The sequence below is a fragment of the Chaetura pelagica genome, unplaced genomic scaffold (genome assembly GCF_000747805.2).
Source record: "Chaetura pelagica isolate M959 unplaced genomic scaffold, ChaPel_1.0 scaffold222, whole genome shotgun sequence".
Lineage (NCBI taxonomy): Eukaryota > Metazoa > Chordata > Aves > Apodiformes > Apodidae > Chaetura > Chaetura pelagica.
Genome location: NW_009952711.1, coordinates 8,989,281 through 9,016,989, shown reverse-complemented (window position 1 = coordinate 9,016,989; position 27,709 = coordinate 8,989,281). Strand labels below are relative to the sequence as shown.

The 27,709-nt window shown below is 38.8% G+C and overlaps 1 protein-coding gene across 1 annotated transcript in view; it reads right to left on the bottom strand.

The window, feature by feature from the left end:
• PDE8A (phosphodiesterase 8A) overlaps positions 1-23,533 on the bottom strand; it is a 35,853-nt gene extending 12,320 nt beyond the window's left edge. Inside the window, exons 1-15 of the mRNA XM_009994472.1 lie at positions 23,495-23,533; positions 21,698-21,888; positions 20,482-20,538; positions 19,135-19,192; positions 17,632-17,720; positions 17,322-17,400; positions 15,616-15,753; positions 11,073-11,161; positions 9,735-9,786; positions 9,592-9,634; positions 8,655-8,732; positions 7,509-7,579; positions 6,724-6,888; positions 4,065-4,113; positions 3,678-3,813 (exon numbers count right to left, since the gene is read on the bottom strand). Of these exons, the coding sequence (XP_009992774.1) occupies positions 3,678-3,813; positions 4,065-4,113; positions 6,724-6,888; positions 7,509-7,579; positions 8,655-8,732; positions 9,592-9,634; positions 9,735-9,786; positions 11,073-11,161; positions 15,616-15,753; positions 17,322-17,400; positions 17,632-17,720; positions 19,135-19,192; positions 20,482-20,538; positions 21,698-21,888; positions 23,495-23,521 (1,322 nt within the window). The 5' untranslated portion in view covers positions 23,522-23,533. The remainder of the gene's footprint in view (positions 1-3,677; positions 3,814-4,064; positions 4,114-6,723; positions 6,889-7,508; positions 7,580-8,654; positions 8,733-9,591; positions 9,635-9,734; positions 9,787-11,072; positions 11,162-15,615; positions 15,754-17,321; positions 17,401-17,631; positions 17,721-19,134; positions 19,193-20,481; positions 20,539-21,697; positions 21,889-23,494) is intronic.
• Between the last annotated feature and the right edge of the window lie 4,176 nt (positions 23,534-27,709).

The window sequence follows — 27,709 nt, the reverse complement described above, 5'->3', positions numbered from 1 at the left end:
CCAGAGATTCCTAAATTAGCTTGTTCACAGTTAGATTAAGTATATCTGTACTATACAATGTTGCAATGACTATTCTTTTTGCACTGCAGGTCTGCTCCATTTCTTTTACACCCAGCCTTGCAGGCTTGCACTGCTCATTGACATTGCATGCAACAGAGGATGAGAGATGGAGGTATTCTGGAAGCAAAGGGCCAGGACAGAATATGCCATTTTTAGAAGACTGTAATGGCCAGATGAACCTTCAGGCTAATGGCTAACCCAGGCAGAAACCTGTTTCCAAAACACCAGCCAACATCTCTGTATTCCAGAAATCCTGCTGACTCCCAGGTCAAACTGCACCATTTAAACCCAGATGACTGGCAGTTGAATGAAGATGAGAACAGCAATACAGAATATTTCTAATCTGAAAGCTGTGGAAGCACAATATGTTTAACAGAGCAATGAAAACAAGATCAAGTCTAAGATCAGTAACCTTTTGTCAAATCCTGTTAATACCACTGTTTACTTGTTCAGTATGTTTTTTGCTTAAGAGGAAAAGGTATGGGGTAAAAAATTTCAAATGTGGATTGTTAAAAATTGATCTTAAACCCTTATTTTGGCATCCCATTTTGCTGCTTAATTCCAGATGCATCAAGCACCCTGATTTCTAGCTGCACCTGACAGGTGACATGAGGTCATTTGGAATTGCTGAGGTTTTTATACTTGGATGTACATCTTTTGGCAAAAACACTCACCAATACTGTGTCATACACTCAAATCATAACATACTAAAGAGAAATCGTCCTCAGTCCCCCCACACAGCACTGTCAAACATCTTTCCAGGTTTCAGTGTCAGGGAACTGTAATACACTAAAACTCAGATTTAATGAATTATCTTTACTACTGTACATCTGCTTGGACTTGTAGACAATACTAATAACATATTCAAGATCTAGATCATATTCAAGATCAAGAACTGGTTGAAAGGAAGGAGTCAGAGAGTTGTAGTCAATGGGGCAGAATCTGGTTGGAGGTGTGTGACTAGTGGAGTCCCTCAGGGGTCAGTACTGAGACCAGTGTTGTTCAACATCTTCATCAATGACCTGGATGAGGGTATAGAATGTACCCTCAGCAAGTTTGCTGATGACACTAAGCTGGGAGGAGTGGCTGACACACCAGAAGGCTGTGCTGCCATTCAGAGAGACTTAGACAGGCCAGAGAGTTGGGTGGGGAGAAACCTGATGAAGTTCAACAAGGGGAAGTGTAGAGTTCTGCATTTGGGGAAGAGAAACACCATGTCCCAGTACAGGTTGGGGGCTGAACTGCTGGAGAGTAGTGTAGGTGAAAGAGACCTGGGAGTCCTGGTAGACAGGAGGATGACCATGAGCCAGCAATGTGCCCTTGTGGCCAAGAAGGCCAATGGCATCCTGGGATGCATTAGAAAGGGTGTGGTTAGTCGGTCAAGAGAGGTTCTCCTCCCCCTCTATTCTGCATTGGTGAGGCCACATCTGGAGTATGAAATTCAACAAGGGGAAGTGCAGAGTTTTACATTTGGGGAAGAACAACACCATGTCCCAGTACAGGTTGGGGGCTGAACTGCTGGAGAGTAGTGTAGGTGAAAGAGACCTGGGGGTCCTGGTAGACAGGAGGATGACCATGAGCCAGCAATGTGCCCTTGTGGCCAAGAAGGCCAATGGCATCCTGGGGTGCATTAGAAAGGGTGTGGTTAGTAGGTCAAGAGAGGTTCTCCTCCCCCTCTATTCTGCATTGGTGAGGCCGCATCTGGAGTATTGTGTCCAGTTCTGGGCCTCTCAGTTCAAGAAGGACAGGGAACTGCTCGAAAGAGTCCAGCGCAGAGCTACAAAGATGATTAAGGGAGTGGAACATCTCCCTTATGAGGAAAGGCTGAGGGAGCTGGGTCTCTTCAGCTTGGAGAAAAGGAGACTGAGGGGTGACCTCATCAATGTTTACAAATATGTAAGGGGTGAGTGTCAGGGGGACGGAGTTAGGCTTTTCTCAGTGATGACCAGTGACAGGACAAGGGGTAATGGGTGCAAATTGGAGCATAGGAGGTTCAAGGTGAATATCTGAAAAAATTTTTTTACTGTGAGAGTGACAGAGCCCTGGAACAGGCTGCCCAAGGAGGTTGTGGAGTCTCCTTCACTGGAGACATTCAAAACCCGCCTGGATGCGTTCCTATGTGATGTGCTGCAGGTGACCCTGCTCTGGCAGGGGGGTTAGACTAGATGATCTTTCGAGGTCCCTTCCAACCCCTAAGATTCTATGATTCTATAGTTGTGATTCACTGAAGATCACTTTAATTTTCTTAATAAATGAATTGCTTTTATTTAAACACAGGAGGAAGCAATCATAATTCTGATACCTTTAAAATGAGGACAGGCAACAAATAATGTTGTTTGTCCCTCCGTGGTCTCTCCACATCAGTAAGAACAGAGAAACCTATCTAGTGATTTCAAGCACGTTGGCTGGAATATTAATTCTTAAATTACTGCAATGTGCATATTAAATGTTGTTAATCACACAGATGGACTACATCAAGGTTTAACGTTTTTTGGGGGGTTTTGTGTGTATGTGGGTTTTTTATTACTGTATCTATAGCACTGCATTAGTAACAGAAATGTAGCAAAGCAAAATACCCTTAAGTAACTAGATGAAAATTTCTTCACTTAAAATAACTTTGAAGAAGAAAAACCTGATTTTCTTTACTTTTTTTAGCTCATAAAACCATGGTCTAAAAATGAAGTGCATGTATGTTAACTAAATGTTTGGTATGTTTCTTACACATTGTTTTTTAATGCTTTTCAAAGCTCTTACGTATCTGGGATTTTGATGATGGCTTATGATATTTGATTTGTTGCAGCATCTAGCCTCCAAATTAGTGTCTTATAGAAGCTTTAGGGTAAGACAAAGCACGATACATGAAACTAGACCTAAATGAGAGCCTTTGACAGGCATCAGCAAATAAAAACAAGGACAAGATCAATTTACAGTCTTAGTGGGAGTGTTTGCTACTAACAAAGTACAGTCTGTCAGAACTGCTGATCTCCTTTTGAAAACTTCTGTGATAGAAATTGGTATGCCCTACTTTTTATCAGTAAATAATCTTCACTTAATCCTGTCAAAAAACATAGCCTGCCAAGATTTTAAAATAGACTTTTCTCTAATCCCAGAGAAAAGCAATGCAAATTCTGCTGAAAAGATGTATTGAACTGTTGGGGAATAAAAATTACCCAATTACATGGACAGAAAATCAAACATGATCTGTATCAAATGATCAAATTAAGACCAGCATGTTGACTCTGTGTGTAGTTGGTCACAATCTGAATTTGAATTCCCACGAGACAACAATTTGATTTGTAGAACTTTCCTATTACTGAGAACAGAACAGGAAGGCTTTTAAAATTATGGTTTTTTGTTATTATACCATATCAAAGATATAAAATCTTCACTTACATCCACAGGGAATCTGGAGGAAATACTGTCTGATGAAACAGAAGACATTTAACGGGTTCATACACAACTAGAAATCACTATGAGAAAATTTCAAACATCTGACTTTGAAAATAAACGTAATTCAATTGTAAAATCACAAGCAGAGAAATTAAAAGGCTGCTTACAGGATGACATTTAAGTCAGTTTGCAACAACTTCAATTTATGAGCTCTTGAGTTTACTGACCTTTTATGGGTGGCAGCCTCAAGTTCAAAGATATCGAAATCCCAGTGTTCTTCATTTTCCATTGCCTGTGTTATCCGTGGGGGTATGTCATTGAGAGAGATTGGAGAGATCAAACTGCCAGCAACCTGATGAGTTTCTGTTGAGGAATATATTTGCACTATTAATAACGTTCATGAAATGTACATGTTTTGATTTCTGTAGTAATGCCTGGCAACTCTCATTTCTCTAAAGCTCAGTAGTGCTGCAGAGCAGTAATTAGAAATAAAAATAAAACTAAACCAAACAAGGCTTATACAAAGAACACCTGATCACATTTCCTCCATTTCTTGTATTTCTTAACATGTTTTATGTTTTTAGTATCTCAGTAACCACAAAATTAAAACTTACGTTTTGCTGACAAGATGTATTCATTCCCTGACAATCTTCGTAAACCATCCTGTTCAATGAAAGCTGAGAGTTAAATGCAGGGTATAGTACAAAAGTTCTGTAAGATAATGACACCAAATAGTAGCATAATGACTTTGGAGAAGCCTGACTGCAACCTATCATAATCATCAAAGCTGCCTCTCCCTTATTTGTGTGTACTGTTAAGATTTGCCTGTTTTACAAAGAGCTCATAATGGAAGAGGAACTGCAAGATATGGGATACAATATGAACTGAGGTAGGTACAAACTCAAAAATCTCTGGTACAGATAGATGGAGATCTGGAATTGCAGCCTCACATCCACCCTTCTCTGGACTACATAAACACAGGTTCTAGATGTGTGCCAGACACAGTATGTCCACATACCTCCCATCAACAAGCAAAGGTGGGTGGTGTGAGGGACTGGATGGAGACATGCTTGTGGTCTCCCCCCAGTATTGATAGATCAGGTCATCTCAGCAGGATAAGAATCTTGTGATTTGTTGCTGGGATTGCAGAGCAACAAATTACTCTGAGGCTTCCCTTCCATCAAAAAAGAATGTATGCTTGTTTATTCTCCACTCAGTGCCTCCTAGCCTGAATTCTGGCATGATGCCTAGATGTGTAAACTAAGATGAAGGATTAACACTAACAAAATGATATATTTAATACTTACTTTTCAGGTCATAATTCCAAATGCTGTAGCCCAAATCCTGCTTACTTTTTTTGATGTACACAGCCGTTAGTTACTTCACATTGATGTTTAGCCCACGATATAAAAGTTATTAAAAAAACACCTTTCTGAAAGCACCTTACTAACAATGTTATGCACCCAAAGCATAGCAGAATTAAATGTGGATGCTACATCTGTACATGCATTGTCTGCACTTAAAAGAATTGCTAGATCTCATTTTCATTTTTGCATTTGTAAGTAAATAAGTCTGGAGTTTTGTGGAACAGAATACTGCTCCTATAACTGGCTCAGTGACTCTTCAATAGCACTGCTATGACACACATATTTAGGACATCAGATGTTGTGTATCATTTAGAATCAAAGGTTAGTTGAAATAGCAGGTGTAATTGTATCTGGCAAATCCATCTTTGAACTCCATATGCCCTTCCCATTACGAATTCTGCTTGAGAGTTCAAATCAAATAACCTACTACTTGTTCTCCTACTCAGGCATAACTTCTGAACACAAAATGGAGTAATATGATTCTGGTTTGGTTTGGTTTTTTTCAACCGACCCTTCACTGGAAAACTGTTTCTTCCAGATGATTTTGAAACTTGTATCATAGAGCCTCATGCTCTGAAATGGATTTTCTCAGCTTTTCTATTGCTCCATGAAATAGCCTCTCTTATTTTTTGTTAAACATTTTGGTTTTAGCAATATTGTTACCTACATGTTCTGGGATCATGGACTGAACAGTCAGAATACAAATGTATGTAAGAATCAACAGTCCACAAAAAGGAGAAAACAGTTGAGTTTATGGACTGTATGTATTGAAGGAGGGGAAATTATTCACTTTGAGACTCCACTGTTAATATTTATTCTTCCTATATTTTAGAGTTAAGATTAACAATATATTTTGTCTACTGAGTTAGTAAACTCAACACTACATGAACCATTCAGCTCTTCTGGAATTCTTAAAAGTCTCTCATATGTTCTCCTGATTAGATATTTGCTGTGGTATTTTAAAAGGCAAAAATATATGTAAACTGTTTGAACATTCTGATGGATACTGCAGAGGTGTCTTGATAGTTACAGCATGAAATTATAATATCCCAGAGACATCTCTGAAAAGCCCACATCTCATGAGCCTTTTTGCATCCAGCGCATTATCAATTTTTTTCCTGAGGTAGCCTTTTGTGTGCAACCTACAAACTAGTGAGAACACACATCCTTAACACAGAGAAACAATCACCTACATTTCTCTAGTTATTATCAGGAGGGTCAGACTTCAAGCTCTGAAAGTCTGAGTTCAATTCTTGCTTTGCTACGTGCTCTTTGTTCAACTTTGGGTACAAAGCTTCTTTTTCCAGTGCCTCTGGTCCCCATTTTTTTGGTAACATAACATCATAGTGCATGCCTTCTTCAGTCTTTTATTTGCCTTATTTATTTAAAATATGAGTTCTGTGGAGCTGATTCTGTTTTAATACATGAACTTTAATGTTTCTAGCACAAAGCTCTCATCTTTCTATGAGTCTCTAGGGCTACAAATATACAAGAAATAGCTATATATATATATTGCATTATTTTGAAAACATATTTTTTCCTATACACTAAAAAGTCCATATAAGATGCCATTATAATTCTAATTAAGAAATACAAGTGTCCAGCTACCTTTCTTTCTTCCTCTTTCATCTACATATTTCTATAATGAATCACACTGGAAAACGCATTGGTTTTCCTTTCCATTTCTAGCAAAACTAATGCTTCAAAGGGACTGGTTAATTTTCTTCCCATTTTCACAGAGACATTATTAATGTAAGGGGGAAAAAATCCACCAAAAAAAAGTGTGCATTTTTTCCTGAAAATTTGGCATTGTAGATTGAAAATATATGTCAGATGATAAAGATCAAGTGAGAAAATAAGGCACTGGAACATTAATGAAGAGCTCTTTGTGGCAGTATGTACTTACTGTCATTAACCCTCCAACAAGGTCACTTGTATGTGGATCCTCATCTTTTGTCCCCAGTTGTGGAGAGTACAATTCAGTTGTTCTTAAAATCTCCAAAACCCGGTCTAAAGCTTCTGCAACTGGCATGGGACTGCTTTCTTGGGCAGCATTTATGATGTTTATTACCTGAGTTAGCATTAGACATGTTTCGAATTTAGAAGTTATTTAAGAAATAACAGACACTCATCAATTACTGTACATCAAAACTCATAGCAAATAAACAAGATCTACAACTTTAATCCACATGTGGAAGAATCGAAACCACAAGAATACTAATAAACACTGATGTTTGCTACCAACTCTGGAAACAAGATTGTGGCCTTAAAGACGGCAGACTTATTAATTAATTCCCCATTCAAGGCATAGTCTCAAAATGTCTCTGAATGGATTTAATATAACCTTCTCCCATTTGCCTCTCTCAGTTTATTAACGAGCTGATTTTTGTCAAATCCTTGAATGATTTCAGAAGGCAGTTTATAAGGCATAAGTCCTCATAGGCAAAAGTCCTTCAAAAGGGTCAGGCAATGGCCAACCACATGCAGGGCACTCTACTAAGCAGACTTGGGGGATCTTTGTTCAGAAGATCTGGCTTTTTTGGAGCTCCACCAGTGGGCAGGTGGAACAGATGAAGAAGTTGCACCAGAGGCCAGCACTCCCTTGCTCCTCAGTCTGGGTACTGTACTGAAGCTGTGCCCCAACGTTCCAGTAGAGCACAACGGACAACAGCTAGTGACAGTGCACATTACCTTGGTGATGGGTGCTTCAATAGTCATGGAATGTATCCTGGCCATAGATGAGTGTCGCCGTTGTGAGCTGCCTGTGTGGAAAACAAAGCAGAAGTTGGATCCTGATTTCAGTGACAAGGCACAACAGGTGGATTCAGGCAAGAAATCTTGATTCATTTTCTGAACTGCACACCCTGCTGTGCCCTGCAGAGACAAGCTATTGCAGAATGCACACACATGCTTCTTATGCTGGGGACACACAGGTGCAAAGTGATGCTTCCTGAACCACTAACATCCGTGACTAGAGATAAGTAGCTCTAACAGGCAAAATCATGGCTTTGGTTTTTTTGTTTTGTTTTTTTTTGACAAATTTAAAATTCAGTTAAAAGACTATACAGATATATGTGTGTAAAAACTGGCAGACACAGGTAGTTAATTATTGCACTTAGTTTATTACACGATAGATCCACTTTTGCTGCCTGATGCAAGGTGAGAACAGATTCCAAGCTGAAGTAAATCAGCGAAGCTCCTTTGAAGTGATGATAGCTATGCCAAATTAAAACAGCAGAGGTTCTAGTCTATTATTAATTGGAAATTGAAAAATGAATGTTTTATATCAGTTAGCAATTTTTGTCCTGTAGAGAAAAGGCCAAGATGGAATTTTTCTGGATTACTACATCCTGCTACCTATAAAATGCAGACACATCTCTGTTACTCTTAGTGGTGAGCAGCTCCTAAGATGAATCAATGCCATTTTTACTATACTGGGGCATGATTGTATTCTCACTGTCACAGACAGTGACATCCATCTTTTTATCAAGAGAAGAGGTAAGAAATGTAACAATTTGTTACATTTAGAGTTTGCCATTTGTACTTGAAAGTATCCTGTGTTTAATCTCATGAGGTCTTCCATGCAGGATGGTAGACAATAATCTTCCATTCTCCATTAGCTCAAAAAAAGACTCAAAGTAGTTCAAGAGAAGAAAATGGGGATGTTTTAGAAATGTAAAGTTGTTAATTAATTGATTATTTGATATTTTATTCATGTATGTGTGTATGTGTGTATATACATACATACTGACCTGTATTTGTATGTGTATGAATGTATGCACACACAAAAACCAAGAATATATATAGAAATCAGAAAAATCTACTTGTTTAACATACCATCACTCCCTCGTGATGTTGTGGATCTAACATCTAGTGATCCTTTCCTTCTGTCTTTGTGTCTGCAAGTCTGAATATCTGTGGAGAAAATTACATTGTACAATGATATGGAGTTGTGCCCAAGATGTATGTTAAAGGAACTGAAACTCAGAACAAGCCTGACAGCAGCTTCAGCAGATGAGAGCCAATGAAAGCCCCTTCTTAAACTCTCACCCAATTATACTGTCATGAACCCAGTCATGCTCTCTGGAAGAACATGCCTAGGTATTTTTGCAGAAGGGATCTAACAGTGTGGAGAAGTGACACAATTGTAGTTGTGAATACAACTTGTGCAACACACCTTAGTTCACTCAAGTAACAACTGCCACATAGAACTGGTGGACCAGAGCAGACTACATGCTAGCAAACTAGGGAAAGTATCCTAGTTTCCTTATGGATCCCAACAGATACAGCCTGTAGAACCAAGGCTACAATTAACAAGTACCTGCAGCACAGATGCCAATGATGTCTTAATTGAAGTGTTGATACCCCACAAAACAGTTAAAAGCAATGCAAACATACATGCCACTAGCTATAGATCAGCCACAGCAACCTGACAGCTAGACAGCATCCTTCTTATTTCTGATTTTGTCACAGGGATCCACTACCTATAACTGAAAATTGACACTGAATCCAGCAGTACCACCGTACCAACTTGCGGCCCCATTGCTGCATTTTAGAGGGTGGGTTGCTTCGTATCATTTCTAAAACAAATGAAGCAGGTAGAGAGGGCTTGTATTTATTTCCCTGCCTTTTGAGCTGGATTCCCAGCTTATCGCTATCTAAATAGTACTGTTCAGACTGCCCTGTGCAACTGTGGTTTTCAGTCAGATCATTAACAATGGGCTTATTCCCCAGGTATGTTCTCCACCATTAGGACAGAAAAGTTGTGTCATACCTGTCTGAGATTCAGCCTGAACACGTTCACATGTCTTCTCTGCCTGCAAATCAGTATAAGAAATCCAGCTAGTCAGAACTTTCCCATTATTTTGTAATATTTAGGGTTCAAACTAAAGCAAGCATAGCACTATTTTCACTTACCTTATTGTTGTCATTGCACAGTCTACTAATTGACACATAGTGTCTAATCTTTCTGCAGGCAAAAAACAGTGTGTTAATTCCCATCCAAACCTCAGCACTAATTCAGTGCTGATACACAAAATGGGTAAGAGCAACAAATTAATATAGGACAAATCCTGTTCTGGCAGGGAGACTCAGATGGGACTCTATAAAACACCAGATTTCTGTATGTGATGTGGAATACAAAATGGAGGCATCCTTTGCAAAGATTGTCTTCTCCTCTTTCTCGCCATCCCCCCGTCCTTCCCCAGCTTCTTCTGGCCTACTGTAGGATGTTTCAGGTAGGAGACAAATGCAAAGCATGCAACAGTGCAGTCCAACAATCAAAACCTTCTATAGGCTTTAGGGACAGAGCAATCAAACTGAAAACCACATCCTTGATTACCGGGAAACTTTCTAAGACAGCTTCAAATGGGCTCAGATTGTTCCTTAAGTAGCATGGTATGCAATACATACATATTGGTCTTAAAAGTTTGGCATCTGAAGCTGAAAATATGTTTTCACTCTACTTACGTAGAGAACATGAATTACTTCCAGGGATGAAATCAACCCAAAGCACTTTTTGTTTTTTTAGTAAGCAACTGCACAAAGCAGCTGCATTTGGCCTTTCCTTCATGAAGACACACCTTTCTAAATTACTGTCTCAGCCAAGTCTGGACAATAATGTGCTTTTAATTAATGTTCATATTGCCTTACAAGGCTTTGAAACTACTGTTGCATGCAATCTGATCCCCTTTCTTTCCCAACATAGTACAGAAGGACTCATTATAACTGTACCAATAAATAACATACACCTGTGTGCTCCATATGCTCCATTTGGGGACCAAGTGGAAGTTGCACAAAAATCAAGACATGTTTGAATTTTGACTAGGATCAAAGCATTCAGTACCCTCATCACAGAAAGACACTCAGCAACAACTATAAGGAGGTGAGCACAGAGAGACATGGTAAAGGTGCTCAGTGGAATGGGACATAGGTCCTGGAGGTCCCAACACAACACAGAAGGATTGGAGGGTGCACTTGCACTTCAGGGAGTATGAGAAGAGTCAAACATGAGCACATCTGCATCTTTGGCTCATATTTTATTGCAGAGAATTGGGAGAATTTCACTTTCTCTGCACACAGCATGTGAGGCTGAATTTGCCCCAAGGAATGAAATGCAGAGGTTTGAGGCTCCCTTCCTTGCATAAGCTTCCTTTGTACTCAGTAAGAGAACAACCCAATTTCTGCTGAAAGCAACTGAACTCTAAACTGAGCCTTGATTCAGACCTAAAGCATGGCTTTAGCTTTCACACTTACCCTCCCTGTCCAACAACAGGTAGTATCTTCACATTTTGTTGTATGCTGTCTCCATTTTTCTTTTTCGCATAGTACATGCCTTGCCATTCCTGAAAAAGGAATTCACGTGGAAGGAAGTCAGTTAAAACCAGAAGAGAAGCTGTAGCTCTATACCTTTTTTCACTGAAAGCTGTCATACAAAACAAAACCAGTGAGAGCTGGCCGAACTGTGCTTATCCTCAGATTTCTCCCCTGTAACTAATCTGTAGGCCACTGTTTTGCTGCCAATGCACGAAGAACTTCCAGAGGGGCAGCCTGTGAGTGCCCTGATGGCAAGAGCCAAACTTCAGCTGCTGCAGGAATCACAACTACTTACTTTCCTTCCAATCATACCCCAGTGGTGTTGGAGGTCACTGGGTCACCTGGCAAAGACCCCTACATAAGCAAGAGCTGAGACCAGCCCCTGACTGGAGAAAGAGTCCCCCAGAGCCCCCAGGAGCAGCTGCAGGCTCTAACAGTGCAGGGCAGCCCCTGCCCTGCCCCAGGACCACGCACCACAAGGCTCGGGCTGCTCTGCTGACCTGACTCCTCCCAGGACAGGAAGGTCTGTGAGGAACCATCATGCTGACCTGTCTGCCCTTACGTCTGGACTGCACTGTCTCCCTTGCAGAGTTGGGAAGTGGTATCACTGGTTAACATTAAATATATCTGGAACTAAATACACTTTGGTATCCGAGTACATTTATTTTCCACACTGTCAGTTCAGGCTCACAAAGTGGCAGAGATTTATCCTGGCTTTTTTTAAAGCAAGAGAGAGTGTAGTAGAATTGCTACTGGATTCTGCTGACTTCCCTCTAAAAGCACTCTGATTTCAGGGTCACATTTAAGTAGACAATTTTTGAAGTATCAAATTGCCACAGCCACTATAATTGTTTTTTGATAAAATTAATAACAGACTTCAGATCAGATGTTATGAACATATGTGAAAATACCTTCATGAGGCACATGATACATATTTATTTTTGTTAGACTGACAGATCTTGCAGTGAAACAGGCCAGAGCAGGTACAGAGAGAACAGTTTTGCATTTATGTTGATGGAGCCAGCAAATAAAGACTGCAGCCCGCAGAGAGCTGCATGGTGACAGTCTGCAGAAAAAAATATGAAAAGCTTTTCCAAGGATCTGTCAGAGAAAAGAACTGTGCATAACAAATTGGGAAGCAAGCATAATGTCTTCTCCTGTGAGCTGCATGAGGAATACAAATGAAGATGAAGCAAACATCATAAAATTCAATGCTCTCATAATTAAAAGTACGCATATCAATAGTTTCCTGACAACCAGGATGAGGTGGGGATGAGTAATCGATCTCTAACCCAGGTAATAAACCTAGAATATGCAGAAAGGGGTGAAGTCATAAGCTACAGATTGGATAATTCTCGCATTGAAAGTGAATCCTTTTCAAGACAGGTTACTCACTAATGTGTTGTCCTTAGTCAACAGATCGATTTTTCAGCTTGTGAATTTCTAAAACCCGTGATACTGTGGCAGGATATGTGAGAGGGAAAAGGTCAGCAGAATTCTGAGAGAGAGGAGGTCCAAGCCAAACTCCTGCTGGTAAGTGAATTTCTCTCAGGGACGTTACTTACACATATTTTAAGAACACCATATGCTCTCCCACAGAGCCTCTGTCAGCAATCCAACAGAGAAGAGCTACTTCACAAGAAGTGCTGCCAGTCAGGCTCGTTGTTATGTCTGCATTACAGCCACACAAGTACAGTGACCTGTGACTTCTGCGTGGCCTGGTGTGCTGGGACCAAATGCAAGTAAAAACCACACACAGTGCAACAAACGGTCTCACCCTTTATAGATTGGATCTACTCTGAGGTTTCCAACTTCATCATGGTGGCCACAGCATACAGCTATACACTAAGCACTCATACACACACAATAAATAGTCCCCCAGTTCAGCCCCCTTTGAGTCTCGGGCTTCTTGAACTAGTTGAGCAAGCTACTAGTAGAAAAAAGAGCAAACCAAAATAAACACAAGATGTCATGAAAATAATCTCACAGAAAGTAAGGCTGAGTTCTAGGAAGGAATTGCTATAGACCTTTATCATGGAGCTTGATTGCTCTCCCAGCCCCTCTGTAAAGGCAATAATTCCCAAGGAGCAAGAGGGATTGCGTGTCCCATCTGATGTATTGCTAGCACTCCATCTCGCTTCAGAAAATGTGAAACTAAGATAAAGAGCTCTGTGTCAAACTGCAGAGATCAGAGGCAGCAAAAATTCTAGTCAGAACTGCACATTTCCTCTTAATGGATGTAATTTGTAGCATGAAACAGAAGAGTGAAGAAGTACAACTTGTTTTTCTACTTCTCAAGTACGGATGGGTGAAAATGCCTTTTAGTAATACTGTCTTCTTTCAAATTACAGCCAGCTGTAGTAACAAAAAATGAACGTTCAGATATTTTATTTTTTGCTAAAAGAAACAACATCCTGACCCAAGAGTCCCTATGTACCATGCAATTAGCAATTTTTGTGTATAATGCCTATGAACTTTTGTTTGGATATACTGAACTTGGTCACAGTGCTATGTTTGCCAGCACAAGAGGGGAAATGCTGCAAGAGTTCATCTTCCTGAACTCCATTTGAAGACTAGAGGTAGATTTTATAGAGCTTACATTTTTCTAAAGATCAGGAAATTGTGCTCTCTCTTATTGTTATGTTTGTTCAAAACAGAAAACGTTGTTCAAAACATTGGCAGGAGGATACCACCGTAGTAAACAATTAGCTTTTTTTGGTATGCTATAACTTACAGAAGCCAATATATAGCTCATTATAATGGGAAGCAATCTCTTAAATTTAGGATTTAAAGAAATCACAAGCCTGAAAACAACATACAGATCATGTCAGAATGATCCAGACAAAGTTAGGCACCTCTGAAAATGCTATAACATCTTGACACAAATTATTTCAAACTAGCATCTTCAAAGGGCTGCAGTATTTCAAGGGTTGTTCCGTGCAGTTAACCTCTACTCACAAATACTTACTTTAAGAATTTAATTGGCAATTAATTTTATATTAATATGTATATTTAAGGGTACGAATTTGCATACTATAAAATGTTCCTAGGGGAAATACAAAAAGCATGTATACAGAACTTATCCACCTAAACCAGCTTAAGCTGTTCCAGATAGACAGGTTTAAATAAGTAATCCTTCATTAGTCCTCATAGTTGCACGTCCTAGGAGTAAAATGAGTGCAAGAGATGGATTAGGGTTAGGTTCCTATCATTAACAGAGAAAAACGTCTTCCAAGACATTTTTATCGGCACACTAAAATATTAAAAATTTCATCACTTCATATCTTGAGAATTGATGTTGTGGCTTTAAAGTCTGACACATCTAATGTACTTGAATTAAAATGTAATAAATACTCCCTCATAACATCGGTTTTGTATTACACACATTTACTGAAATAATCTTGGTCAGGCAACAGAGGTATGAAGCACCACCATCCAAGCTATTGTCTGTTGCTGGGATCCCTTCTGAAAGGCTGATACATGTAGAAAGAAAGGAGTGACACATTCTTGTTGCAATGCACATGCAATCTGCACCCAGCTAGAGTGAAGCTGTTGATGAATACTTGTGTTACTGTCCTGATTTACACAGTATGAAAGACCACAACTTTGCACTGGTGCTTTTGCATCACTGCCTAGATACACAGACTGCCATGATTCATTTTAGTACCTCTCTGGCTCTGAGACCCAACCAGCTATCCTGACTCAGGTCTAAGCATGGGCCATGATTCATCTACAACTCCCAAATCTCTTTGTGTCACCTCCATTATCTTCTTCCTACAAGGTACTATGACATGTTCAATGACATCAGAAGCATTTACAGCTCATTGTGAAAATGCAAATGAAAGCTCCTGGATGGATACTCACACTGCAGCCACAACAGTCCCAAAGGAACATCATGGAGCTACCAGGCAAACAGTAATGTCTCTCTGTAATGACCTCACTGGAAGACAGCTGCACTTCCTCACACAGTTTCTTGGTGCAAAAACATTTCTAATGGAAATCCATTAGACAGCTCCCATGTCATTAGAGAATAAAAGATAGTGGCAGCTGGCAGCTGACACTGCCTATCATTCTCAAGTCATACTGCAAATGTATCTTTGGAGAGTTTTACATTCTGAACTTGCAAATCAGCTTCCACATGTCATGAGGAAATACTTCAATATGTTTCTTTTCTCATTTATATCACACTGTGTAACACGTGCATCCATCCCACTTCTCTTTGGTATTCACACACCTTTTGCTACATACAGCATACACTATAGGGAAGCACAGTAAGCCACTTATTTTCATAAACCCTCTTCCAAGCAAGAAAAGAAAAAGAAGCCCTCAAGAAATGAGCACTTTTTCCTTCCTCTTCTTGCTTAAGTAAGAAAGCTTCAAAGGCTACGTGTCTATGAAGTTGCACATTATGTCATGTGCCATCCATGGACAATAATAATTTTTACAGGCAGCAAATGATAAATGATACATTGCCATTACTTACCTTTCCTATCTTTATGCAGGAATTAATAGTATCTAGGAAATCAGCTTTTTTTTCATTTATAGGCACTTCTGTTAATTCCTTTCCTATTAGTTCACCTATTTGGTAGCCCATCACTGTTTCAAAAGCAGGATTGACATACTGTGAAATAAAAACAAACAAAAACATTCAACAGAATACTTAAAGCACATCAGAATCTTTTTTTTGTCTCTTTGCTAAACCAAAGGATCTCTTTTCCCAGTCTGAAATAAACCTCTCTATGTACTGCTCCTGAGAGATGCCTACATTTTTTTCTTTGTGAAGCAAAACAGGAAAGTCCATGCTAGAACAATTGTGTAGAGTGTGTGCATGTGAGCAAAGAGAGGGACGTTTTGGAAACCACTGATTATTACATATCCACTGCATTTAGATAGACAACATAAGCCCCTGAAAAATGAACTCTGTCAGTTCCCAAACCTATAAACCTCAAACATACCCCAGTGTTTCTAAAAATCACAAATTAGATGGTGTGATACCATAGGAATATTAACCTGATATATTGATAAATTCACCATTTTAGTGTGTGTAAGGGCCAGCCATGACTACTCCCCTGTCCAGACAAAGTGCAGCCACGCAGGCCTGAAGAAGCAGAATCTAACAGAGCAACTTTCATGCTGAATTGTATAGTGCCTTTTACTGCAATTCTGTGGCCCTGGCCTAGCAAAACTGAAGACTGGTACCCATAGCCCACACCTCCAGGACCCTCTCCGTAGCTGAGTTACAGACATAGGTCACAGAATAACAGCCTCTGGATGCCTCACAACTTTCAATGTTTCAATGTGGGAGAAATGAAAAATGTGCCACTGGATGCCCTCTGCTGCTAAAGTTTCCCCCACTACATGAGAAAGCCCTGCCTGCTGGAGCTCCAGGACTTGTACAAGTTGGTTCTCATATTCTGGGGCTGTCTGCAGAGGCACAAAATTTGGTCTGAAAAAACGTATTTAAAACAAGTCCAGGATATGCTTTGTTATTTCTGTGAAGGGGATGAGGAAGGCACATCCTTCAATGTAACTACCATTCTTAAGATTTGGGTCAAGAATACAACTTATATGCATGTTATAACTTCCAGAGGCTCAAGCTCTTTGTGGATAAATCACACCTCACAGCCTTCCTATCTGGAATTAATTCCCTTTAAAAGTTTTTGTTTTTCAGGACTGCAAACCTAAGCACCTTTTTGGGTTTTTTCCTTTTTTAAAATAAATTTTTAAGGAAGGATTACATTCCAAATCAGTTGGCCCAAGAATCCCAATGCATCAAGCAGTATCAGATTTATGTAACAAAAAAGAGAAAGTGTACTACCTTCATTGAAAAAGAACATCAATTAGATTTGCATCAAATTACCATACAATATTTTTTTAGAAGAATGCATACAAGCCAGTGGCTGCATCCATTCATGATATAAAAGAATTATTACAAAAAAATAAAAACAACACAGGAAATCCTTATTCAGTCAGAAACAGCAATCTCTTAAAATTGACTTGATTTATGCATGGTATTTTAAATGGAGAAAGTTCTTCTCTACAGCTAAACTCATTACAACCTTGTTAGAACCATTAAGTTTGGTTATATTCTTGAACTATAAGAAAGTGTAAATGTAATTGTGGAGGAAGTGAAATAATAGTCAGTCCACACAGCAGTTTTCAGTACTTATAAAAAAACCCAGAACAAACCTGTATTACATGGTCTTCACTTGTGATTTCAATGGCTTCTTGACTTTTCTCTAATGCTGTAAATAATGAATTACATGCTCTGGAGACATTAAAAAAAAAAAAAAAAAAAGGCATCTGATTAAATTTAATCCATGTAATTCTTCGTTGTCTATAACAATACAGTAGTGCAACTCCACAGTGAATGAAGTTGTACTGTAATGTACTTCATCTAACTGACATTCTATATTTAACTATAGTACAGTAAATAAATACTCTTTTAAGGATATGGCTGACTTAGGAGTTTTTTTGTTGATGTTTTTGGTGAAATTACCTTAGTTTGAATTGTGCCCGCACCTCTCCAAATTCCAGCTGAATCAACTCATTGTAACAGGCCATTATGTTTGAATTTTCCACATATCTCTGCAAACAAAAAGTTAGAAATATTTCATTAATACATATTTCTGTACTCAAGGATATGAAGCTTGGTCTTCTTTCGCTTGATATAGAACCAAAAAGGAGTATGATATGCCAAATGGGAACATTATTTTTTACTTTTGGGGCAAAATGCAGGTTACTGCATTTTGAAAAGATGACAGATCCTCATGGCAATGAGGTTCAACCAATCTGTTGGTCACCAGTGTGATCAATACACAAAATAATCTACTTTTAATGAAGTTACACGTTTTCATGCTACTTATTTTAAATAACAGTGAAAAAAATATGCTATGTCTCAAGTCATCACAATTTGAGACTAGTACGAGTTTCCAATTGCTAAAACCCCAAACTGTATACATAGAAGGAAGCAAAACTTCCTCACAGATACACCTGCCATTGGATACAATTACTCATTTTGGGGCTTGTGTAGCAATGACCTAAGTATCTTTGATATTTTTTTTTTTTAAATCTCATACTTACCAGGTACGAGCCTGAACGTTAAATCATTGTTCATGCTAAACTGCCACAGGCATTGATAGTTTGAGAGGGAGGACTGATTATCAAAGGTAAGCCACCACAACAAATTTTCTTTGTCATTAGTCCCACCTCCAAGGCTCTGAGCCAAAAATAATTCAGAACCTGTGTTGGATTACTTTTGTGCCCACTGGAATGATCCTGTCCATGTAAGTACAGTTATTTTCAAGCTCTAGTATTTCCTGTATTGGGACCTTACTACAAATAAACAAATAGGTGTGAATGGATTGTAATGGGACAGCAAAAAATCTGTTGAGCACACAGCCAAATCCTCTGAACCACACTGTAAATCATGCACATTTTCATTCCATTGCCAGCTTAATGCAATGAGAAATCCACTTAAATGAGTCACTAATAAGCACCTTGCCTTCTTAATTGAAATAGTTGCCAAGGAACAGATTCAAGGTAGTATTTTTTCAGGTGCCTCCAAACAGTAGATAAATAGCACTTGACACTGTCTGAAGCCTGTTTACAGATGTGAACTGCATTTGATAGAAGAGCTTTCCCATAGCATATTCAGTTGTTCATTGCAAGCTGCTCTCTGGCTCTGCTACAGTCACTAGTCAAATTTGTTAATGTCAACTTTTCAAGCAGAGCATCATGTACTTACTCTGAAATAAATGTATAAAGTAGGAAAGTCTCAGCACCACTTCTTGTATTCCTGAGAATGTCCCCCTGCTTAGTCAGCATTATTCTAATTCTACTGGCAGTTCAGAACTGGGATATATCTAAGAACGAGCAGCATGAACAAGATTTACCAGTTAGATTACTGACACGGTCAGTCAAACCAAACTTCTCTGGCCAGTTTCTTGCATGACAATTTTGAAATGTCAGAGCAACTTAGTGGAGAATAAAACATACATACCCTTGTGAAGCCAGCAGAGATCAGGGGCAATATTGATGACTCTTCACGGTCAGCATGCCTTTTAAAGAAGGATTATAAAGTCCAAGATTATTTCTGTAATCAACTGAGACCCAACTTCACAAGCCATTGACATATCTATCCCCCAGATGTCACACCAAAGGCTAATGGCTAGATCTGTACAGGATCTACCAATAAATCATGTGAGTTTTATTAGCTTTCATCCTTGGCATGGATAAGCTAAAATGTTATTTTCCTTTTTGCATGAAATGAGCTGCTTATAGAACAAAAAACTAATGCTTGAAAAACAAATTGCAGGGAAAAACCCCTTTTGAGCAACTTCCTAACTGTGAATCAAGCCCAGCTTCCAAGCTCTCCTCACCACTGAAAGGAACTGCTGGACCCACAGAACCAGAGGCGTCTTTCTGATGTAAACGCAGCTCCTGAGTTACTGTTTGCTCTTTCAACTCTGTTTTCCTCTTTTATGTGTGTGTTAGTCTGATGAGAGACAATTCTGACTTGAGAATTGACGGTTATCATAGTCAGAAGACTTCCTGGTGTAAAAACATTGAAGATTATATCCACAACAAAATACCTTTAAATGTTTAATTAGGGTCTTCTGTTTGCTAAAGATGTTGGTGGAAAATATGATTTTTAATGGGAAATTTTAATACCTCAGAATTGGTTATCATAATAAATGTTTTCTGAGAAACGGACGTTCCTAAAATTGTACTTTGAGGAAACTGACTTCCATTTATTTCATTTCAGATTAAATATATTGCATTGTTGTTGCTTTTCCATTGTTTTATGATATATAAACAGTGTTTTCAGAGGGAGGAGGGAAAAAGCATTGCTGTACTGCAATGTCATCATACAATCTATTCTACTTTTAAAACTTCTATGGTCAGATGCTACTTTGCACTGATCAAATTGTTCTATATCTTGTTTTGTAACTCATCAGATCTCAGGTTTGTACTGAGTTTAATCAGACTGAAAAACAGATCAACAAAGATTCAAACTGTTAATTATTATTAAAATCAAAAGACAGATCTACAAGGCAAGTACCACACTTCTGTACATGTTGTGGCGCAGGTTGTTTGAAACATACTCCTAAAGCCTGCAGTGTTCAGAAGAGGAGAAAAAAACAAAACCCAAAGTGAGAACTCTCCAGTAAAACTATAAATAAAATATTCTGTTCCAGTCAAGGGGTCAAGGATGGTGAAAACTATATGGTGTAATACATGATCCCTAGCACAGTAAGAAGTTCTAATTCAAGTTTTTAATATTATTTACTTTTATAATGATAATATTTACATTTTTTTTATCATATGTGAAAGTGAAGATATTTACCTTCGTACTACACCAATAATGACTGTATTTTCTGAGGGTTTCGTTGTTCTGATAGACCTTAAAAAAAGAAAGGCAAGTAATTTAACAACTTTTTAAAGTTCACATTTCAGAAAACATGACAGAATCCTTACACAGTTCTTTTCTTAAAAAGCCTATTTAAAATTATTTAACAAAAACAAAACAACAAATCCTGAGCCTGCTGGACCACTAAGAAAGGACAATAAATTTAGCAATGTCTGACGCTCCATGAAAAACAAAGACACAGAGAATGATGAATCTAAACCTCAAATACCCGCAGTGGGGGAAGAGCTAAAATTCTCTTCTCTGAAACTGTACATAATGGACCTGTTTGAAGGACTTGGCCTCATTCCTTTGAGAAGCATTTTCCTTTATTCTCAGACAGAATAGTAAAAATGTAACCGGGGGAACTGCTCTGATATCTAGTCTTTGCCTGACAAAGATCTTATCTAGTTACTTTAGTTTAGCAAGAAGAACCTTTGTCCCAGTGCCCTGAACCCACCACACTCACCCAGCGTACATACTCTCATCCCACCCCCCCACCCCACCCCACAGACTGTTACTTAGTCTAGACACATTCCCAAGGGGTATTTCACTGGAAAGTCACTGAAACAAGGCACCACTGCCTGTCAACGCTCAGAAAGGCAAATACTTTCCCCCTTTTTTCCATACGTTTAAACAGTTTGTGAAAGCATTTTTTTAATCAGTTTGCAACTTTGCTCTTCATAACAGATTTTCAAATGTTGTAGGTATGGAAACGTGCACACAAAACATTGCCTATTTGTATCTGGAGTTACTCAACAGCAAGTGACATTTCAAAAAATTCAGAATACTAATTAAGTGAATCTATTCCTTAAATTGCTTGGTGACACATGCGATCTCTGCAATTAATTTAATGTGCAAAAAAAGGAATTAGGTATTTGAAAAAAACCCAGAACTAAACAGTTCACTATGTCAAGAAATTTGTACACTATGGCTCCAAGCCAGGCCGAGCTTCAGGTACCCCAGCACACAACCAAAAATGCTGCAGCTATCAGATGTAAGCACTGAGGCAACATTATTTGATGCTGTGAGTTGACATTTGTCCAAAAAAATTCAATGGTCAAGAGATTTTATAAAAGGGTCATTTAAAACAAGAAAAACATGATGATGTGTTAACTATGTCTTTAAGCATTAACTCCACTGAAATGGTGCTTACCTGCATAATGCTTCTGCATCAAAATATCTGGAATGTCTATGGTCAATAATGATAATGTCATGGTGTTTATCAAGAAAACATTCTAGTGCAGACTCAGGTGTCCTGGCGATATTACATCGAAATCCAGCTTTCTCACATGCCCAACAGAACCCATTACTCTGGTTATCTTCTTTGGCAAACACTAAAAGTACCTGGGTTAGAGACAGACCATGAGTCATTACAAACATGTCTCAAATATGCAGTAAATTCTGTGACTTTTTCTTGTTCTTAACATGCTTTTTAAAGCCACTTCCAAGTCTGAATCCATTGTTTTTAACATACTCAAAATATGATTATTTTTTTAACATACTCAAATTTCTTCTAAAATGTATTGCAAATTCTAGGATTGGATATGGTACAGAAGATAAAGTCTGCTAAGGAAGGCTCTCACAGATGTGATTGTGCTTTGCATCAGGATAATATTTTGCAGAAGCAAACTTATGCCTGAAAGAATACACAGAATGGCAGGCTATAGATCTATCTTAGTGTTGATTTTGTGGATGACTCAGTACATGCAGTCTTTTGGGGAAGATGGATAATTAAATCAGCATTTGGTCTATTGTCCCAAAACACCAACCTGCCAGTAACTGAACCAAACCACACTTAGATATATGCTTTGGTCAGGCAATAACCTAGAACATGTGCAACTTGCAACACATCCCACTGCCATTTATCTTCTGGGTGATTTTAGGAATTCCAGTGCTGGTTACACTTTCAACCAGGTTGGTGGAATGTCTACCAGTAAATCTTAACTTTCCATTCAGTGCATATTTTTGTAAGAATGAAGGACTTCGTACTAATTTAATTCAGATTTTTGCAAAAACAGGTCACAGTTTTGGCTATATTTAGTGAAATTAATTTATAATACTCTTCAGAGCGGAAGAAGTTTTCAGCAATAGCATAGAAAGTCAGCAGATCTGAGCTGTATGGATAACTCTGGCACAAATATGTTGACTAACTTCTCCTTCCCTCATACCCGCCAGCTATATTACCCAGAAAAATTGTCAGAATTTTAGAGTGGCCCATGGCTGGACAAAATTAATTATTAATAACAAAAAAGGAGGCAGAAATGTTTGAGGAATATTTTTTACTTATATTTGGGGAACAGCTGAATGAGTCTGTCCTAAGATCTGATGTTTGACAATACTGCCTATTCTGACAATAGCTTGGAAAAATGTTGAACTGCAGTTCTTGAATACAGACATTTGCAAATTATCAGGTCTAGATTGCTTTCACTCTGGACTTTCTGGACTTTTGTAATTACTAGCTGAGGAACATCTTGGATTATTAATGGCTCAGAAAGCCTTGGGATACAGAAGAATTTTTAGAGTAAGTCCAAAGCAGCCATGTATCTGGCTAACCTCATACCCATTCCAGGAAAAAATAAGGGGACAGCTGACACACAATCTCTATTAATAAAGAGATAAAGGGAGAACATTTAATGACAGTCAACAATGAATAACAAAAAGACATACTTTGCCATGGTCACTTAATATCTTTCATGATGATGTGGGAAATGTAGTTGATATTAATAATAATGCTGATATAACAGTAGAGTCACATTTAGAGAAAAGAGTTGGGCAAGATTTTTAGGGTATCACATAGAATGTTGTGATAAAAATCTGTTAGGTGCACGTCATCACTTGGGAAAAATCCTCTGCTAAGGTCTCTATACCCAAAAAAATTCCAGTCATAAAGTTTAAGCTAACTTCAGTGATGTTTTAGGCATTAGGACTTCAGTTTGAACTGTTGTGTTACCTGAAGTTGATCTTGATGAAGTCTCATAGGTCCAAACTGCACATCTGTTACTGGTGCCTAGAAGAAATAAGAAGACATCTTATTAATATATATACATCTGGGGAAGAAGAGAAAACAGCTGTTAGAGAAGATATTTCTTATTTATCACTGTCTCATGGACATAGTGCTAGCATTATGAAGCTGCTGCTTCTTCATGAGGGTCTTATGCTTTTGTAAATGTATAAGCTAAGCTGCACTAGCACAGTTAGAAATCAACAAGCTATTCTCCAAGTAATTTTGTTATTGTCACTTTAAATATAAAGCAATGGATTAATCATGAAAGTTTGGTAGACAGATTGTTATTTTTCTGTATCTTCTGTATCACTTCAGATGTTCTGCAAAGCATGGACATGTTTAAAATTGATTTTTTTGAATTTTAAGTCCAAAAAAAGCGTTCAATCTCTAGGAGAAAGGCAAAAATACATAACTTTGCTCTTAGAAATTCACATGTAACATATGCCGAAGAGTGCTACAAAAACACATTAATTTAATTTCTCCAAGGGCATTTTGCTGCATTCCCTCCTTCCTGTCTAGCCCCTCCAGGGAAGGCTTCAGGACTCAGATATTTCTAGTTGACGATACATCTATTCAGCATGCAAATTTGCTCTGAAAAACCCTGCAAAAATGTTATCCAATGTCCTGCTTTCTGTATGCCAGTGATTCCCATATGAGATTCTGTTCAAGTAACACAGGCAAACAGTTTAGCTTATGATGCATGAACTGAGCTGGGATCCTTCCTCCTCATGTGTCACTTCAAGCAATGGAGGTGAATGACCAGAAGTGCTGTTTATCACAACTGGTTCTCTTTGATATGATTTATGATTAATCATTAATCAAGCTTGAACACAAACGACATTTCAACTGGTATGAGATACACTGTAAAGTAGTTAAACACATAAATACAGAGGGAGACTCTAACAGGATTACACAGGTTAGGTTCTTTGGGAATTCCCATGAGGCAAGTTATCTGAATTTTCATGTGCTTAGATATTGTTCACCTCTCGTCTCAGAATTCAGAATTGCACATTCTATTCTTTCTATGACCATACTGCTCCATTGCTCAGCCCTCAGAGTTTCTCATGTGTGTTTTTATTTATTTATCAACTTGGAAATCACCACTGCAATATCAAATAAGCAAGAAACATGAACCAAGGAAAAATGGCAACATAATGCCTGTAAAAACAAGCCAGGAACTAGTGTTTGAGAGTGCCTCTAAAGGCTGATGTTAAAATTACATTGGAGGGGGGGGTGTTCAGATTTAATCTCAGTCATTCTGGTAGATTGGTTTAGTTTAAATACACTCCAGTCAATTTTTTCTATTTTCGTGACCAAAAACCTCTTTAGTTGGAAAAACCAAGCTGCTCTATTCTCTCTTGTGGCCCATCATCCAGTCTTTCAAAATCTACACTAAATAATAGCAAATACTTTTGGTGATAATGCACATGGCATGAGGGAACCAAGCTCTTTGCACCAGTGTTACTGGTTTTGCAGCACCAACAGCAGTAGCTGTTGTCAGTAAGATCAGCAGAAATGCCTGAAGTACTCAGAGGTATCATATCTATTGAATAAGAGATGCTCTTTTCTACAATCACTTTTCTGACCATAACCACACTTCAAATTAAATTTTGAAACATTTATTTTGTACGTTCTAGCTGCAAGTGTAAAGCAGAGTTTTCAGTTTCACCAAGAGATGGGCCTGAGTTGTGAGGTTCAGACCCAGACCTGAACTTCACTGGTGTTTGGGGGTATGTAAAATCCAGCCATCAGCCTAGTGTGCCCTTGAACTATCAGTCCCAGCACAAGGGGAATTTTAACAAAGGAGACAAAACTAAAATTGCCAGCTACTGCTTTTCAGATACTTCTTTCTTTTAAAAAGGTTGTGAAAGAATAGTCATCAAAATATTTAAAAAGACAGAGACAGAGAAACACTTTTCTGTCAGAAACCTGTGGCCATTTCTACACTGAAAATACCCATCAATGCACCACTTAAGCTTGTCACAAGCACTGTCCAAATGAGATAAACTGTCTTGATCCATGTTAACTTGCTGTCCTGAGTAGAAGCAAAAACCTGGTCTGCATCTCAGCTGGAAAACTTCAGCGAGCTCCAGTTAATTCTTAATCCTGTTGAAATCTGTTTAAATAACTTGATTAATCATTTCAACTTTTTATGTGCTGCTGGTAACTCTGGGAAGTAACATGCTGATTAAATACTGTGTCAAAAATCAAGGCTTCAGCAAGGATTAGCAGAAACTTTCAACTCTCTGTGAACTAAATGAGCTTCAAAAATACCTCTAATCCTGCAAGCTTATAACAAAACCAGAGCCAAAGGTCACATGTATAGTAACTGCAAACGCATAATTATTCACTCACACCTTTTCCTACCTCTTCCTTGAAGATTCCTTCCTACTTGAAAAACAAAACCCCAAGTTACACTTTCAGATTGACAGACACCACTAATGCATGCGAGAGCCTTCCAGGCAGGCACAAACCTGTAGGAAAGCGTAAAAGAAGACAAGGAAGTAAATCTAGTTGTTGGTTCCTGGAATAGATAATGATAGAGGTGAGTCCCTTGCTAAAGAGCTGCTGACCCAAAAGCTTCCTGAGTTAGTTAGTTCAGCATATATGACTGTGGCAAGACCTGAGTCTGTGACATTTTCAGCACCCTGACTATGAATGTAAATCTTTTGAAAATCCTTCCTTGGCTGAACAACTGTAGAGGCCAGACTATAACTTGAAGCCAGGGACCAAATCAAACAGATGGTAGGAAGGGGTCCTGCTGCAGATTTCTGACAGCATAGCGTGCTTTCATTGCAGCCCCATACTTAAATCATCCCAAGAGTGCAGGCTGGCGCCAGGGCTCCTGGTCTCAAAGACATCTAAATGCTAGAATAGTTTGCAACAGTAACTAATTCTCAGGCTTTTGAAAATGCAAACCTTTTTGGCTCATCTATGCTACTCTAACTTCCACAATAGCTGCGGCTGAGTTCCCCTAGGTCTGGGGAGTGAGAGATGCCTGTAATAGTAGGCTGTAGGTCAGCAACTACTAGTTTAGCTTTAATTGCAGACAGCAGCTCAGTTACTGAAGCAGCAAGTGTTTACACCCTCTGCTTAGAGACACAGCAGATAATCAACTCCAGGCTACTTTAAATGCTTACACACAGCAACTGCAGCCATTTTACATTCTCTGATCCGCTGAACTACAGCTGGGAGCACTTATTTTCCCCCAAATTTGCCTTTCTTATTTGAACACACTATTTTTGTCCTGTTTAGCCAAAAACAGGCCCTGACACAAAGTGAGATCTGTCCCAGGGCAATGGCATTAGCTACACGCAGGATAGCTGACTGTTGTGTGAGCCATTTAACACTCCCCAGAAATGACCTGCATGTTGTAGCAGTTAAGTTGCAAATATCGAAATTGCTTATAGAAATACTTCCTGTTTCCAGTGTCCAAAGAAAAGTGAATGTTTGGTAAATAAAAACTGAAATAAGCTTTGAAAAGACAGACCCAAACAACTGTGACTGATCTGATTAAAGTACAACAAACTCAATGTTGACCTGACCTAACCTGGTAAAGTACTTCTCACTATGAGTCATTCTTTCATTTTACCAGAACAGAATCTACGGGAATGAACTTTTCATGGTTGCTGGATCGTTGGCTTTCTGTTCCTACAGTTAGAAAAACTTGAAATGAACTTTGCTCAGTGAATAAATGTAGAAAGGAATAAAGGGCGGAAAGAAAGCCAGCTTGACCTACATGCTCCCTATGGTGATAAACTGCCTGGTTGGCATGTTGGACACATCAAAGCAGCCCATAGGTCTCCTATTTGCTAGAGGTCTCATATCTTGGGTTTCTCCAAAATGCCTCTCTTACCATTACCAATTGGAGAGGAGAACAAACCTCCTAAAAGGGCAGAGTCAGCCCCCAAAAAATCCTTTGGCTATTAACTCCCATGCAATACTCCTGCTATGGAAGGGCAAATACACCCCTTCTGGAGGCTAATTTTCTTAAGTTACTCCTTTTATGAAGCTTTTGTGCGATGTCTCAAAGCAGAGCCCTGCAAAGCAGAGGGTAACCCTCTTCAGAGCTGGGACCTCAGGCTGCTGCAGCACTACCTGTTCACAGGAAGGGCTGGCTGGGGAGCTGCTGGCATCCTGAGGAGCCGGAGTGCTCACCTA